This window comes from Plectropomus leopardus, chromosome 1 (genome assembly GCF_026936395.1).
Source record: "Plectropomus leopardus strain MGB_pleo_1.0 chromosome 1, ASM2693639v1, whole genome shotgun sequence".
NCBI lineage: Eukaryota > Metazoa > Chordata > Actinopteri > Perciformes > Serranidae > Plectropomus > Plectropomus leopardus.
Window position 1 is genome coordinate 28464860 of NC_142176.1, and position 16829 is coordinate 28481688.

The 16829-nt window shown below is 39.9% G+C and overlaps 1 protein-coding gene across 2 annotated transcripts; it reads right to left on the reverse strand.

The window, feature by feature from the left end:
• Positions 1–1411: 1411 nt before the first annotated feature.
• On the reverse strand, positions 1412–16491 carry zdhhc7 (zDHHC palmitoyltransferase 7). Of its 2 annotated transcripts, XR_015776863.1 has the most exons (9): positions 16285–16491; positions 15038–15136; positions 9683–10033; positions 7396–7520; positions 7119–7215; positions 6333–6414; positions 5553–5683; positions 4494–4857; positions 1412–4374 (listed from the first exon to the last, which is right to left on the reverse strand). XR_015776863.1 is itself a non-coding variant. In XM_088079371.1 (8 exons), the coding sequence occupies exons 3-8, from the start codon at positions 10025–10027 to the stop codon at positions 4675–4677; spliced, it is 963 nt and encodes a 320-aa protein (XP_087935497.1). In that variant the 5' UTR covers positions 10028–10033; positions 15038–15136; positions 16285–16491; the 3' UTR covers positions 1412–4674. The 2 variants fall into 2 exon arrangements, 1 of the variants encoding a protein (XP_087935497.1); XM_088079371.1 differs by having other exon boundaries at positions 1412–4857.
• Between the last annotated feature and the right edge of the window lie 338 nt (positions 16492–16829).

Below are 16829 nucleotides of genomic sequence, written 5' to 3' on the forward strand. Positions count from 1 at the left end.
TGTCTAAAAAAATGTATCATTACATTTATAATCCTTCATGTTAAAGCCATTTAACAGGACATCTGTTTTAAAGGTTGGTCATTTATTGGACATATTGCTTCCTTGCTACAGGGTATTCTATGTCTGCTGTGTGTGTACTATTTGCAATGACTTTTTTTTAAATAGTGAATGGCAAATTAAAAAAAATAATAATAATTTTTAAACTCACCATTTTTAACATGGCACACTCTCATATTACTGTAATATTGTCCCACAGACCTCATATATTAATTTTATTATTTAAGTGTTTTTGTTGCTTTTGTTAAATTCTGTGATATTCCACATCTCGAAATGGATAGTATGCCTGTGCCTGTCATTAATGTATACTTGGAATGATTATGTAGAATTACTGATTTGCTTGCAGGACTTCTGCATCACATGTGGGTCACAAAAAATCTTTCACTCCTTCTTCAAGGCATAAGCCTGAAGGTGATCACTAGTTTGGTTGTGTGTGCGCATCTGAGAGTAATGTTAAGCCCTCTGCTACCTGTCTCTCTTCAGTTATCTTGCAAACTACTGAACAAACCAGCCCAATTTTTTGTGTGCACATTTACAGTACGACTGTTTGCGCAAGGATCTCCTGTGGTTGTGTTGATTCATAATAGTTGAAAAACCTGTTTTATTGACTGTTATAGCTTCATGTGCAGTTGAATCTTCACTCCTCTTAACCAGCTCGTAGGCGCTGCCAACCATTTAAACAATCAAGCAAAAGCTAGAACAGAAGGCTTTCTGGCAATCCTCTCAGCTATTAAAAGAAGCGTATGCAGGCCATGTTGGGATAAAACTGAAAAAATGACATTCATTGAAAAGTTTGGTCTCAATTTATACCGCAGCACCTGTAGATTAATTCCAATACCTTGGTTTTAACAATACTCCAGGATGTAACAGTACTTACCTTGACCTTCTGTGAATTTTCTACACACTGGTAAATTGTTCCGTAAATATTCCAAGATGATACTGTCAGATCATTTGCAGTATTGGGGCCCTTAAGATGTTTCATGTACTCAATTTAACATCTGAAGACTTTAGAAGCAAATATTTACAGCTCATTCTCTGGATGATCGCCATCAACTCTGAATGAGCTTTGTTATCTTTGCTGACCACGATCAGCTCCAGCCACCTGGCAGAAATATGCACTTCACTGAGTAAACTTTTCTAGTTCGATCTTTTTTCTTCTTAGATGCTGCAGCAATAACTTTCTCCAGCCCCCCACGATCAGTTAACATCTACTACTTCTTTTATGTCAATTTCAAGTAAAGCAAAACTAACATCCATTCCAAGCTTGTCCAACCTCACTGACACACATCCTGACTATCCATAAAAAACCCAGAAGTAATGAATAGTAATGTTTATGATGGACAATCAATCACAATTTCTAGCTTTAATTTAATTGTTTATTATGTAAAAGAATGACATTAAAGATATAAGACATTATAAGATTATGACACATTAATTAAAAAACTTGAATAAAACATTCCATTTATATATTGTTAATATACTTTGTTTATAAAGCTGAAGGACTTTTGTTCTTGAGGAAACATTCTCTCAGGTAAGTAGGAAACAAAATCTTTCTCAACTGTTCATGGCAATGTTAATGCTAATTCTTTAATCCACCAACCGCCCTGATAAGAATCATTACTAAACATCACAAAAGTGTTCCACTTTTACTCAGCACGTCCCCTTTAACAATTCACTAATGTGAGGAAAAAATCTTTGACAGGGTACTGTTGCACCGGTTTACACAATTTTGCACAACAATCCTCCTCCCATGATTGTATTCTGATAAATCAAACAGCACAAGGTGGAGAAAATACAAATTACCCTTTAAAGATCATCATTCATTGATTCTATTGCTGAGCATAAATGTTAAACTACAAACCCTGTAACGGAGTCCCAATTTAAGACACTATAATTACAGCATCCGAGTTTGGTCATGAAACAGGACCTTCCTATTGTGAAATACACATCAACCACACTTACTCAAATAATACCAGTCAAATATTCATATGCAGTCAACACCGAAATTTTGTCAGTCCACAATCAGCATTGGTCTTCTTCTGCTTCCTACAAATGCCACTAAAAGTTTAGCAGCATATTAGTCCTGCCACTGTTACCATTAGTTCATCAGACATTAACCTCTACTCTAATGACACTTTATGTTTATTAGACTCTCTTATTGGCTCTGAATGCAATTTTGCCACCAAAAACTGCAACTACATTTAATACCAGCTGTTGCGCCGTTAGCAACACATTTGTGGATCTGCCAAACTCAACAGCATGGTTTTCCCTGTAGTTTTCCAATTAGTCAATATAAATCCATCCTCCATTTATACATATGATTTTTATGGATATGCTGTGTTAAGATGAACTTTCTCCATTATCATTCTGCACCTCATAAATTAAAAAGCACATTGAGTATGTTAGGACTTGCCGACTGAACCATGCTGAATATAGAAAAAGTGTGACACAAATAAGAAAGTGATATCCTCCCAACATTTACTCTGAAAACTGTTGCTGAGGTGATGCAGAATAAAATGAGAAATGAGGCCAGCATTAATAAAATCCCCTGATATTACTTAGCTTTCAGTGCTGCGTCCCTTAGTCCTAAAATAGATGTGTTTTACATTCTAATGACAGCAAGTTTAAAACAATACAGCCATAGAGCATTGGATATCATCTTTTAGTGTAAACAGTGGAGTTCCCTCTCCTGACAACCACAGATGAGAACAAACAGCAGTATATTGTCCAACACGCCATAAAAATGAGACTTTGAGAATCTAGATTTGACAATACTTTGAAGACACCGTCCAGTCAGTCAGGTAGACTTGACTTTAAATCCTGAACTCTAGAATCAAAAAGCCACATCCATCCAGTGCAAACAGGCTCATTAATTAATGTAGAGTAAAAATAGGAGACAAAAGGAGAACACTTTCGTAAATATGGCAATAATGACAAAATCTTTCAAGGTGATAAAATCACTTGACTGAATAATTTTAAAGGCATGGAAAAGTGTTCTAATAACACTGGAAAAGTATCTGCTACTGTCCTGCCACTAGGTGTTACAGGCGTGACATTTCTGGAGTGAAGTAGGAAAAGGCTCCATAAGCATCTGCTGAGCTCCCCGAGACTTTGTTCAGTAATAAAGCTTGTATAATGAGCCTGGTACCTCGGCCTCTTTCAGAAGTTCAGCTCCTTCTGTAATTCTACAGGCTGACTGCACAATGGAGCTTGGCTCTTAAGATCAGAGCGAGCTCAAAACCAGCCAAAAGAGGTGGTGCCAGTGTTTTTAAGTTCTCCTTTTGAAAATGTCACACCATTGGGCAGCCAAGGAGCATGCAAAGCCGCTGTGTCTGAAACTCAGCTCTGTCTCCAGCGTTTGTGATGTCGTTTGTCAGAGTTTAAATGCTATAAAGTAAGTGTTTTTGCTCATGGATTCCTACTACACACAGAAGTAGCCTTCAGGTTTCCACAGAGAAAAACTGTGTACAAATTAAACAATTCAAACTTAATAACATTCAGTCATCTCTGTTCAGGGTTCAACCTGAATCACTTTTTTATGAAAACACAGGGAGGCATATCAGTGGTCTAAGGGTCACCGACTGTCTGTAGAGACTGAGACATGGAGCAGCATGTAGCATGAGCAAATTTATGGACATGAACGTACAACTAATATAAAAGTTCTTTTAAACCAAATGAAGATTTAGAACAAAAGTAGTCATCTCCAGTGCGTCATTATGGTTAATTGTTGAGTTTTCAGCATGATGAAAGGTAAAGAAGCTTTAGCAGTTATTCAAAAAAGACATTTCTACTGGCCCGAGTAACCTAAAGGATCAGTAATTCCAGCTCAATGAAGGAAAAACATGACAGAGAGGATGAACAGATAGGAGCAGACACTCAGTCCTCTTGAATAAGAATGAGGCTTGTGTTCACAGTAGCCTGTTGATTCATTTGAAGATAGTGAAAGCCTCATTTTCCGGCTGAGATGCTGACTGATTGGGCTGTTATACATGCAAATCAAGGCAGCACAGTTCCACTTCTGATGTCCACTGTGCTCCATATCCAGTGCCATGTAAGAAGTGCATGTCCTCAGCTGTGATTCCCTTGTCTGGGTCCAATAAAGCTGTTTCAAGCATTTCCCCATTAATATTCACTTGTCTGGGTCCAGTGATGATGAAAGATACGTTGCTGATGCAAACACTAATCTTGAATCTCATGTGCACAGCAAAGAAAACAAACTGCTGAAGTTGTGAACCGAGGGTGCATGAGTTCCAACAGCACCTTGGACGTCTCACAAGGAACAAAAGACTCACTTGAGTTACATACTGCATGCTTCACCTAAAAACACACAAACAAACCAAAAGAATCTGCTCATGTTAGGAACAATATTCCAGTTGTTCTGCATACTCGCGCAGATCGAAGTGTCTACATCAGCATGTGAGAGTGAGAATACAAACTTTTAGTGGCGGTTGTGATGCGCTGGGGTCCCACCGGAGCAGCCCATCTCCCTGTCACCCACACCTGAAGGACGGCCTCGGGGAGCAGAGGTCCATCTGAGCCCCGGACAAGGAGGCCTTACAAGAAATCTTGCTTTAGAGACTGTCAAGTGTTGGTGAGCTGCATCAGTCCACCCAGCTCTCAGACAGAGAACTCAGACCCGCTGCGGCGACCGTGGGTCAACAGCAACAGGCGCCGCAGACGCAGGCCTGTGAATGGATTGCACCACAGAAGGGAGGGCGAACCCCCAAATACAGCTCTCATTCCGTCCCATCTCATGCGACGCTCCCACGTGGGCTTCTCATTTTTAAGACGTTCAATCTCCTGCAAGACATTCAAACCCCTCTGTAAATAAAAGATTCCCAATTTAGTTATCTGTCTAGTTTGGCCCATTAGCATGCTAAGATACACAGTTACATTAGTGCTAGGATAAACCTGAGAGAAAATCTTTGGGTATAGTGAAGCATGGGTTGACCCACAACCCACAGGTCAGTTGTAACTACTTACAAGATGGGTAAGTACCGGCTGTCTTCCAACATTTGTGTTTTATTAACATTTGTTATTTTAACAGATAACACACATCTTACAATGTGATACTCGCTGAAAATGTCATAAAATATAGCCAACAGCACGTAGGTTGTTATTAGCGATGATCATTACAAGAATCTTTCAGCTCAGATTTACGGGTTGGGTTCAGGTGATTGATTGATGGATATGTTTGCAGGCCAGGCAGGGCAGACTGGCTCTCATAACAGGCCAGATTGGTGTGGGTTTCCAAAAACCCTTAGCACGCATCACTATAAGGGTATCATACTGACACTTTTTTTCTCATCGGAGAAAACAAGGTATTAGATTAAACTAATTATATATTATATATTATTGAAGAACCAAAGGGCATTTATCAAGACTAAGTTTCCTTGTCATCTTTTCCTATATGCTCTCATCTTACTGTGAGTCTCACTGCCACACACACAACTTGCTGAGAGGGACCAAACTTGTGGGTTGCAGCGGCTACTCACCGTCTCGTCATTGCAGATAGAGTGGATCTGCGTACCAAACATTACAGCTGTGAAAGTGAGGAAGAGGATGGCTTCAAGACAGAGGAAGATCAGCAGCAGCACAGACACCCCTGGAGAGAAGTCACTGCACTCTGGCCACAGCAAGAGATGGAAAGGTGGAGTTGTTATTTTGCACTGAACAGCTGAAATGTCACATTAAAAACACTGACTAAATTAACATTGCATATATTAATACAGGACTGGGTGTGCACACAGTAACTCTGCATGTATCCTCCCCAATAATGCTACCTGATTCTAACAAGCTGGAAAACTAAATCTAATCATGAGAAAAAGGTTTGAAGCTAAGGACAAGCTCTTGTGTAAACCTGACTGTCATTTTGCACCCAGCACTGTGGCATGAAATACTGGTTGGTATGTAAAACAAATAGGCGGAAACAATTGCTTGCTAAGTGCCAGAGTCCTCTTGAAGAGGGCAGCAGAGGCTGGAGTACGAAGAATGAAATACTATCTTCATTTTCTGGTCCCTTCCTGCAGAGACCCACAAGGGAGCAGGAAACAATCAATGGCAGCTCTGTGGTGACCGGTGCAGAGCAGCTGCTCTTAAAACAGGATAACAATCTCTTTCTCTTTTCCACTCTACTCTTTCTGTCTCTGCTCCTCTCTCTAAGCAGTCTCTAACTCTTTTTTTATTTCTGACTCATCAACTACATCTTCCTGACATTCTATGTTTGTCTTTTTGACTCAAACGCAAGTCGATGCTGCAAGACAGAGAAGCCTTACCATTCCACTGGACTTTAATACAGGTGAAGAAGTGCATACCACTGAGGCCCAAGGCATGGGCAGAAATCAAGGCTATGTACATCTGCAGACAGAGGAAAAGGGGGGTGGGACATGAGATAAAAATGAGAGAAGCAGTACCACTCTTGTCACATAAAGTTGGTTTGCAGTGTTGATTTCACGTGTAATAAAACTGTTAAATATTCAGAAAAACTTCAGCTAAATCTTCAGCCAAAAGTCATGCTGCTTTGTTGCTTTAGTTTCTTTTGTGCATAGCTCTATATCTATGGCTGTAAGGAGTGCAAACTAATCATTTGATCTCACAGGAGACCTTGTACTGCTCAGCCATATCCAAAAGCTTTGTGTTTCTGTCATCAAAAGAGTTCCAGTCAGCACAAGAAGCCATAAAAAGTGCTGATGTTGTTGTGAGGGTCATAAATGGCTATGAGTGTACATTTCATCGAGGCCTGTGTCTGTTGTGCATTACATCACTGCAAACCTCCGTTGGTTATGGCATCAAAAAACATCTTTGGGATGGGAATGTTGCCAGTTTTTTCCTTTTTACTGACATAAAGTCATGTAATCTAAGTAATTCTGAAATTAAAAACATGTTAATGAAGAAAAATGTGTGGAGTCGAGACACATGTTAACTTGCTTGTTTATTTTTATAATGAATGTTGAGGGATTCAAAGGTGTTGCCATCCATGAACTGCACAGTTCTTACCGTTACCACAGACAGGCTTGGTGAAAATTAAACAGACTACTCCATGTGTACTTGTGTGTACTTACTGTGAAAAGTACAAAGAATCTCTGATTCTTCTCTCCCACGCAGTTATTGACCCAGGGACAGTGGTGATCCATCTTCCGGATACATCTTTTACAAATACTGCAGGCAGGAGAGAGACGACATTAATGTGTGACACAGTGGCCCTGCTAATATTATCAACTATACTGCTGCTGGTTGCACAAAAAATGCTGATACAGATGTTTTCAAAAGCATAATTTGGATGCTTTAAGGTATAAGAATTTCATTCTGGGTAAAATTGGCCACTACAGTTAGGCTGACCTGCAGTGGTGTGCTCTCTCAGGCTTGATGCTGCAGCACTTCGGGCACTTGTAAATGACCTCACCAGGCTTCAGCTGTAAGCTCTCCATGTACTCCTTCGTTGCATTGCCCTTAGGAACCGCACCCTAAGGAGGGGGGGGGGGTCGGGGCGGCATTAAAAATGTCAGTTAAAAATGTCCAAATAAATTCACTATTATATATACCATTATAGCTCAGAGTAGTCGAGCTCTGTGTCCTTGTGTATGCAGCAATTCAACAACTGTTTTTATGCTTGTGAGAAAGGCTTCAAACACCCACTACTTGTACACACTGTTCCAATTATTACTTGTCTTTGGGAGTTAAGTAAGACCGGATGATTGACTGAATTTGCATAAGACACTGATTCTGTTGGTTACTTTCTCAGCCTGACAAAAAGCATCGTTTGGTGTTTCCCTCTCTCTTGGTTTGAAGGCCTGTAATAGAGCCATTACCTGAGCAAATGATAATTTCATTTAACTACCACTCAGAGTGTAATGCATAAATAAACTTAAGACTTTTGAATTTTGACATACTGCTGCAAGACCTTCTGTGTACTATTTTGGGTTTTTAAGTGGAGCAATTGTTAAGGCCGGGCTGTGGGGCTACAAAGCACCAGTGGAGCTGTCATCAGGCATCTAGTTTCTCTGAGTAAACATGAGTCAACATTGCAGCAGCAGCACTAACATTATTTGACCTACAACACCCTGGAGCACGAATTGGCTGAATTTACAAAGAGAAGTCACAAAGCATCAGTAGCAAAGTGTAGAATATTATCCCTGTGGCACCTACTTTTTACTGTGAAATTAGTCACACACTGCAGCAGGAAAAGGGAGGCCAAATTATTGATTGTTTTGAAAATATCAAAAATCTTCATATAATTTATAGAATGTCAATGGAACTAACTACATCAAGGCAATTAGATTTTTTCACTAATTCACTTTTCTGACTAAAATTAAAAAAACAAAACAAACAGTACTCAGATTCTCTACAAAAACTTTAACAACATTCAGTTGTTCATGCAAATGCAAACACTACGGTTCTGACTTTGGTCCTGAACCAATTTTTTCTGGGAGCTTTTGGTCAAAAAATGCTACTGTTCTCAGATTAGGACATTTCTAGTAGACTGCACAGTTTTCCCATCCAACATCCCTCACACACTGCCAGTCAGCTCAGTGCCCCAGATTACATCAGTGAGTGACTACAAGTGTCTGACCATGGCAGTGCTTCAAGTATGTGCTGTAATAAGTGCTGCCAACTACTACAGTGTGTCTACTGACCCCAACTAGAGTTGTTGTGGAGACTGAATCTTCCCTGCGGTGATGAAGGGTTGTTCAACAGTGCAATATGCTGTATTACCGCTATATTTGTTGTTGTTCCAAATTACTTCATTTATCCTGATTTGAATGCTTTGTAAGTTCGCTTCATTGTTGGGCTCTTCGGTATATTGTTGCTCTTTAAATGACAAAGATGACACAGTTTTGAAACAATATAAATAACTTGTAAAATGCAGAACACAGAGGGGGAATGAGGTGCAATAAGGGGCATAGCATTTTTTCAGCTGAGAGGCTCTGGTTGCGTCTGGTTGCTTTGATACAGAATATCCATGGAGGTAAAAATTTTGGCAACAGATAGTGAAGGCCTTTTTGCTCTGAATGAAGGGGGGCTGAAGCCTGCAGGGAGAGAGGACGGACCCACCGGTCTGTGTGGGTTCAGTATTAATTTCTCCTCAATTGTTGTTATCTCTTGTTAAGCAATATGATGGTTGGTCTTTGCTGAATATGTCCTAATCCTCCTTTTTTCCTTTTATCCAAAGTGTGTGACCACACCGCGTTTGCATACGCATTGACCAAAAATAATGGCAAAACGTGCAGCAGTCAGCTCAGAATAGACGTTTAGCCCCTCTGTCATGCTGCTGGCATTTGGAGCAGAGTATAATATAAAGTGCTTTGATGAAAAAATGCAAAACCACAGACATAGCGGTTGCGGCGGTTGCTTGCAGTCTCCTGCGGTTTACTTGACAATAGTGCGTCATTGTTGTTATCACAACAGCCCTGACTCCCTAGACGGCAAACACCATATCAATTAATTTACATTTAAGTACCATTATTCATTAAGATTTTACAGTAAGTACTACATTAATTCTGTATTACTTTTGATTTTGTAGTGTTGTATTTGTGGAGTAAACACACAAGCTTTCTTGTACTGTCAAACCAATCAATCTACCTGCATCCTCAATCTCACCCACTCTCACTTTCCTTGACATCCTTACCGGGTCAGTCAACATGGTGCGTAGATGTGAGGCCAATGCAAGCACAGCCAGGGAGTTGAAGGTGGCCCCGTTGAGTAGCGAGTACCAGAAGTTCTTGCCAGGCAGGAGCATGACAAAGTTCACCACAAATTCAGCATACAGCACCAGGAACCAGGTCATGCCTGCACACACCATCCCACAGCTGTCCTGAATAAACCACAGTGTGCGGTTCCCCGCTGTGTGGCCGGCGTGAGTACCCCCAACCATCACCCCGGCTGCCAGGCTCCCTGTCTCGACATCTGAACCTGCCGCCAGCAGCGGGTGGTGCTGCTCCATATCTCGCAGTCGGTGGTTTGAAGACTGCATCCTGCCCTAAAAAGAAGGGAAATTCTTAAAGCACGATGAAATTGGAAGCTACTGTGTCTTCACACATTAAAAAAAGGACCAGACATTTACAGTTGTTATTTCCATAAATACACACCATTTTTACAACTTTATCGTAACAACTGTTAGAACGTATGAGAGTTAGACATCAATGAGAAGCAGCTAAAAATGTCTGAAACCTGACCAAAGGAGGGGGGTTCTGAGGGACTGATAAAAAGGTTGAGAGACTGAGGAAGATGAGATTCACAAAGAAGAGATGTGGCAGGAAAACCAAATACACAAGGATGGATATTCGAAACACTTAATTAGAACATTAAAGATATAGGCAAAATTACAATACTTGTTCACAGTAATTTCACAGTAATAACACAGTACATAAATTAAGCACAGAAGAAATGTCAGATAGGTCAGACCTCATGTTTAACTGTATATCTTTAAACACTACTGTAACAGTAGAGAACGACAACATAAATGAACAGGTTTGCAGATTTTACACATATCCAAAAGAGAAGTCAACTGCTGTTTTCTACTAGGAGGTTATTGCTGTTGTTGCAAAACATCATGGTGAATCATCTATAGTACATAAGACTCACAATGAAAATAGCAGTACTCTGGATTTTTTAAGATTAAAATTCTCTGATATACAAACTTCACAAGTAGGATTAGTTATTATCAAGTGTACTGCATCTCTGGACGTATCTATATAGTACAAAGAGGCAGCTAAATCATGAAACATTGATTTTTCTTTCTTGAAATAAGCTTTTTACAGAGTAAAGAGTTCATTCAGAGAGGGCCCACAGTCAAACCATGATAATATTTTGCCCGTGGTTTTGCACTCAAGGAAGAGTCACCAAAATCTGAACTGATCTTTCCCCCTCTTTTCTTATGGTAATCTGGCTTGTAGCTAGAAATTTTTCCTCAAACCACAGTGTTGGACAGACCACCAGCAAACCTCACCATCCTTAAACCACACCACTAGGTGGTACAAAAAGAAACTGTATGTAGAGGGTGAGTCAACCTTGTACACAACTCTTCAAGCTCAGGGCCCTTTGAGCCATGCAGCTGTTATCACAAGCGGCATGAGTCATTGGCGGTTCTTCCTCTTATGTCAAGGTCACAAGAGAATGGTCAAGACCTGCCCCAGAGACCATGTTCACAGCTTTAAGATTAATCAATGGCTGCCCTGATCCCTTTAAGGAACATGTGAAGAATACAGGCTAATAGAATAATCTAAAGACCCAGATACCTCCTGCTGAGAGGCGTCACTGAAACTCACTGAGACCAAGTAAACCCATTAAACACAGCTTTAGAAAAACATCAATGATTTTAGATTTATTTGGTTTAAAAGGTCATATGGTAATTTACTCTTTGATAAGACAGGGGTCAGATCAAAAAAAAATGGCTGGCTGCTACTGATAATACCAGTGAAGTGGATACAAATATATTTAACCGTACAGCATGTACTTTAAACACGGTTCCTGCAGCTAAAGGAAAATTTTAAGACTTTTTGTAATGCCATTAAGAATGAAATTGAAGAACAATTTCACAATAACCAAAACTGAAGGAAAAAAACTACAAACTACAGACACTATGGATGAACTACTTCAAGAGCTGAAAAGAAATTAAGATTTCTTGAGTGGAACACATTGAATCAATTAACATATCAAAATTTCAGAAAAGTAATCATATGATTTGCTTTGGAAAAATCTTGTTTATTTGTCATTTAATTGGATGTGGTAATATAAATGAATGTTCTTGGTTTCTCTATCCTGGTCTACATGACATTAATGTAAGAGGCATTCAAAATATTATTTAAAAAATAGATAATGCCAAATATTTTAAGATTTTATGATGCAAGGGATAAGAGAAAGAGAAAACTATTCCTCATATAGTGTCCATGTTTTAGCACTTTTAAGACTTTTGAAAGACTGATTTTTAAAGCCAATTAAGGCCATATTTTCAGACTACTGAATTCAATGGCTTTATAAGGATCCACAACCCTGGTAAACCAAAGAAAGTTTTTCCTAATTGGAGAATGTAGAGACATAGCAGTGAGATTCCTCTCTGACTTTTAAATTCTGTCATCGTCTTATACAAGAAAGGCATCATAAACTTTTATACACGTGTTGTGCTCTCATCTTTAAACGCTCTTTGAGAACCAACCACTCATATATGGCCTCTCTATTCCGGAAAAGAAAGTAAGTGACACACAGCTGAGAGAACAACCTTACACTGAAGAATCCTGTTTAACATGCTTCTACACTTCACCAGTCACTTATTATCTGGCCACAGAATAGGCTCAAGTTGTTGCATTTGATGCAGTGCTCTGGTAGACTCTGATGTAATGCTGTGAAGCAAACGACTTCCTTTTGCTGAGCTTTTAAATCAAATGAGACATTTCCAGTGAGATGTGTAGCGCAGTGCTAAGCTTTCAGTCTTCAGCTGACTGGCCAACCAGGCGGCCTTCCAAACACCACACTGCTGTTTGTTTCTGCTTGCATCCAAAAACTTTCCATGTCAGTGGGTGTCATCGAAATTGCTTGCAAAATGGAAATGCCAACGGGGATGAGAGTTTTGTGGCCTACAGAGCTAAAATCCCCCATGATCAAAGATGTCTCCCTGACAGCCAGAGAAAAAAAAAGATTGAGACATCGATCGAGAGTAAGTGTAATTGATGCGTCTCCTGCTATTAAACTCTTTCCATTGAATAAGACAGGCATGCTAGTAAGAGTCTAGTTAAGCTGGTCATTTTAGAGCAGCACTTAAATTGGGTTGGTTGTAGGCTTGTCACAGCTGGTGACACACCAATTGAAGTTCCCAGGAAACTATAATCAATGTGACTTTAAATCTGTGCAACTGGTGGTAAAATGGCTTACCCAAGGCTAAGCTGCAAAAATGCTGTGTGGCTTTCAATTCAAATTGTAATAGATAACAAAGAAACGTTATGTGGAGAATATGAACAAAATGGGGAAAAGGCCTACAGACAGACTCTTCCTGACATCTAATGTGAAATAAAAAAAACAAATGCTGCAGGTGTGATCAGGAAATTCAGCTTCTGCATTTGTGCATCTGTGTTTTTATATACAATGGAATAGAAATACTTAACTAATCCTGTGAGGGAAAGTGTTTCATTACAGCAGCAACTTACCCTGTCTCAATGTCACGTCAGGTTTATTTGTACAGAATGGAAACACATACACAGACAGACATTCATCCTCTGGAGGGGCTGAGGAGAGTGTTTTTAACGTCTAATTCAAATACGACACAGCAGCATCTTAGAAAAGCGACATCTAATCAAATGTTTATCTAAGGTACTGAGAAAAAATGAGAGAGAACCTCATCTGCGCAACTCCAAAATAATGCAAAAAAACCCTTCCCACTAAAGTCACATCGCATATCTATCAAAATGATTGCAATATGATTTTTTTGCACATCATGCAGTCCTAAATTGATCACAAAAGACAAAATGTATCAGACTCTGAGAGTTTGAAAGTCAGCTGAGAAAACCATAGTGATAGATTCTGGCTATGTGTTTTCTCTGCAGGATAAAATCAGAGTAGTAGGTCACAATGACAGGAGAGAACAGCATTAGTTTTTGCAGGTTGGAAAATAGATGGAAGTGGCTCAATAAACAAAATCAGCTATGCTCCGTGCTTCCTGTGCCTACATTAAATAATACTGAAGTTGTTGATTTTTACAAAGCTGACACCAGTAGAAACCATAGTGGATGGGAAAAAAAATGAGAAACTTAGCAACCAAAAATCAAAGATGTCAAGAAATATTGTAGTGATATAGCAATGCCATTTGTAGAAGCTTGACAAGGGTCTGTAAATATGTCTTTTAACAAGTGTATTCAGTTACAGGCAGTATTGTTTACCACACATCACCAATGGCATGCTGTTTTTCTGTTGAACAAAGAAAATCAGCATTGCCCTTAAGAGGGCAGATGCTCTTTAGGGCGCATTGATTTTTCTGTGGTCAATGAGAGGGAGGTTCATTAAAGCCACACCAGCTGGTTGTCCAGCTGTCTGCCCTTCCTAGTCAGAGGGCACAACACCAGAACTACTGGCCCCTGTCTCTACCCCTCTCCTTTTCTCTCTTCTTCTCCTCGCTCTGACATACACTACCAGCAGCTCAGATCACTTTGCAGGGTCACTCTGTTGCAGAGTCATCACACACACAAGGGCTGACATCTACTGTCAAAGAAAATTAGATGAAACAATAGCCAAAAATACTCCTGAAAGAAATGGGTTTCGATTTGCTAAGTGGGTTCATGTTTCACTGTTACATTTCCAAATTGCCAAACAGCATACCAGCCAACCTTATGCCGATGCTACAGAAAACAGTGAGGACCAAAAATAAAATCACGCCTGGGCGAGAATAGACACAAAAAACAAAAAGAATCTAATGGCCACCAACATTACATACAGAACCAGTTCATGGCCTGCTCTGTTAAAAGACTCAATCTACAAGATATGCAAGCAAATAAAAACCTTTTAATCATGAAACACATGGTCCAGCTTAAGAGTCAATTCACTATTTGTCGCACAACTAAAATAAACATCAGTCATAATAACGCTGTTTCACTGACAATGATTAATGCGCGGCTGCTTCGAACTAATCTAGTCCATCAAAACTATTTTTACAGGTGATTGACAGGAGCTTGAGGCTTTTTCTTATTCATTTTCAAACTAAAAAAAATTGCCCACAAGAAACTACAAAACATTCAGCCAGGTTTCAAATGACTTAACAAGCAAAAATACTCTCTAGTACAGACAGTCACACTACTACTATTACTACTCAGCACCTCCCTAGAAAACCTCCATCACACCAGCGAAAGCCAACATGAGGAATGCCACTCTTCCAGCTTTTGCATAAGAGATAAACAGACGCCATGAGGCTGGCTGCTCCGCTCTGTTTGCCCTTGTTACACATTTGACTCTATGAAACAAAAGACGTGCAAATTAAGAAAAAAAATATGTGGCAACCTACCTAATATGTTCTGTCCTCACACTAACATGCTGTGGTGTGTAGCTCCTGGACCAGCATTCAGGATGAGGTGCATATGGAGGCTGGCATGTAGGCTGACCCCTAAAAAAGAAACACACAAAAGGTGTTAAATATTACAATCAAAACATCTAAATATACAGTCAGCTGCCACTTTATTGTACACTGTGCTTAACCTAATACAGCTTACTAATTCACTAAGGGTATAATGCTTTGTTTTTGGTGTAACTGTTGTGAGTTGACCAAATGTTAGAAACACCTTTCAATAAAACAGCACAGCAAGCTACAGTCTGCATAATGACCATACATTTGAACCAACACCTGTATGAAACAGTTTTAACAAAAGCTTTATAAGCTCCATGAAAGAAGAGTTTATTACAGGACTAGACTGCATTAACTATTTGCTGATAAACTGTACAATGCTTGCTTCCTCATCAACTGAATGGGTCTATATGATGTCCCAGATTTTGCAAGCATTTCCTTCTTACTCCCAGGAAACACACCCATCATGATGGCTATTCATAGAAATGTGGTGACACTGCAAGTATTTTCTGACTGTAGTCTGATGCCTGATCACAGATTTTTCTCTAAACTCACTGTAGCTGAGGTCTCTATGCAAACCACCAAACCAAGGTGATAATACTGTCGCGCAGCAATGACTGAGCCCCCCCAAATCAGTGATACTAATACCTGCAGAAATATGTGCTAGAATCTGTGTTAAGTTGCCACACTGCAATGTAAGTGACATTTTCACATTTTTTTTACATGGCGGGAGTGAAAAAACTGTCCAACCTTGAATTCTGCCAGATATACTTTGATTTAACCAGACAAACAACAAACTGAAGCACCATAGCAGATTAACTGGAGAGGTGTGACTGAGATTAGAGCCCTCCTTCACATCCACGCTGCAATGATAACTGTAAAGGTCGTGACTGAAACTCAACACTATCAACACACTCACACTACACACACACACACACACACACACACACACACTCACTCACACACTGTCACACACACACACACACACACACACACACACACACACACACACACACACACACACACACGAGCAGCTTGCTCTCTTGACACTTCACATGCATCCGGACTGGCTGGTAAATCTCGCTTGCTAACGTGCCACTAACAGAAGCTAACACCGCTAGCATGCTAACACTGTGTGCGAGCAACGAGTGCGAAAGCAGAGCCTCTCGAGTGACAGCTCAATGACATACCTTAATATTCCTAATTTCTTCTGTTGGGAACGCCGTCTTAACACATGATGATGTCCCGTTTGAGGTAAACTCCAGTTCCTACGAAGCCGTACCCGAAACAGCGGCAACACATCGCTCTAACAACGGGACGACAGTGACCAGTAACGACGGAGCTTCCGGGGTTCGCCTCGGATTTTTCCGTAACCATTCGTTAAAGTCCGGGAAAACAATATTTGCTTAACGGCGTCATCTTGTGGATAGTGACAGAATTGCAACTACAAACTGCGATAATCTCAATTCTCCACTCGTTGGTGCTGTTGGCTAAATACAGTGACTCTACATTGACCTTTAGGTAAAGTTATAGAAACTATACTAAAGCTCTAACTATCATGATAACGATTTTTCAGATTTGTGAAAGTGCAGCTGGTAAATGTTCCTGAGAATGCATGCAATGCATATGATGTTGATTTTACATTATATTAAAATAGATGTAGATGTGCATATACTGTGATATACTATACATATGTGTAATACACACACACACACACACACACACACACACACAC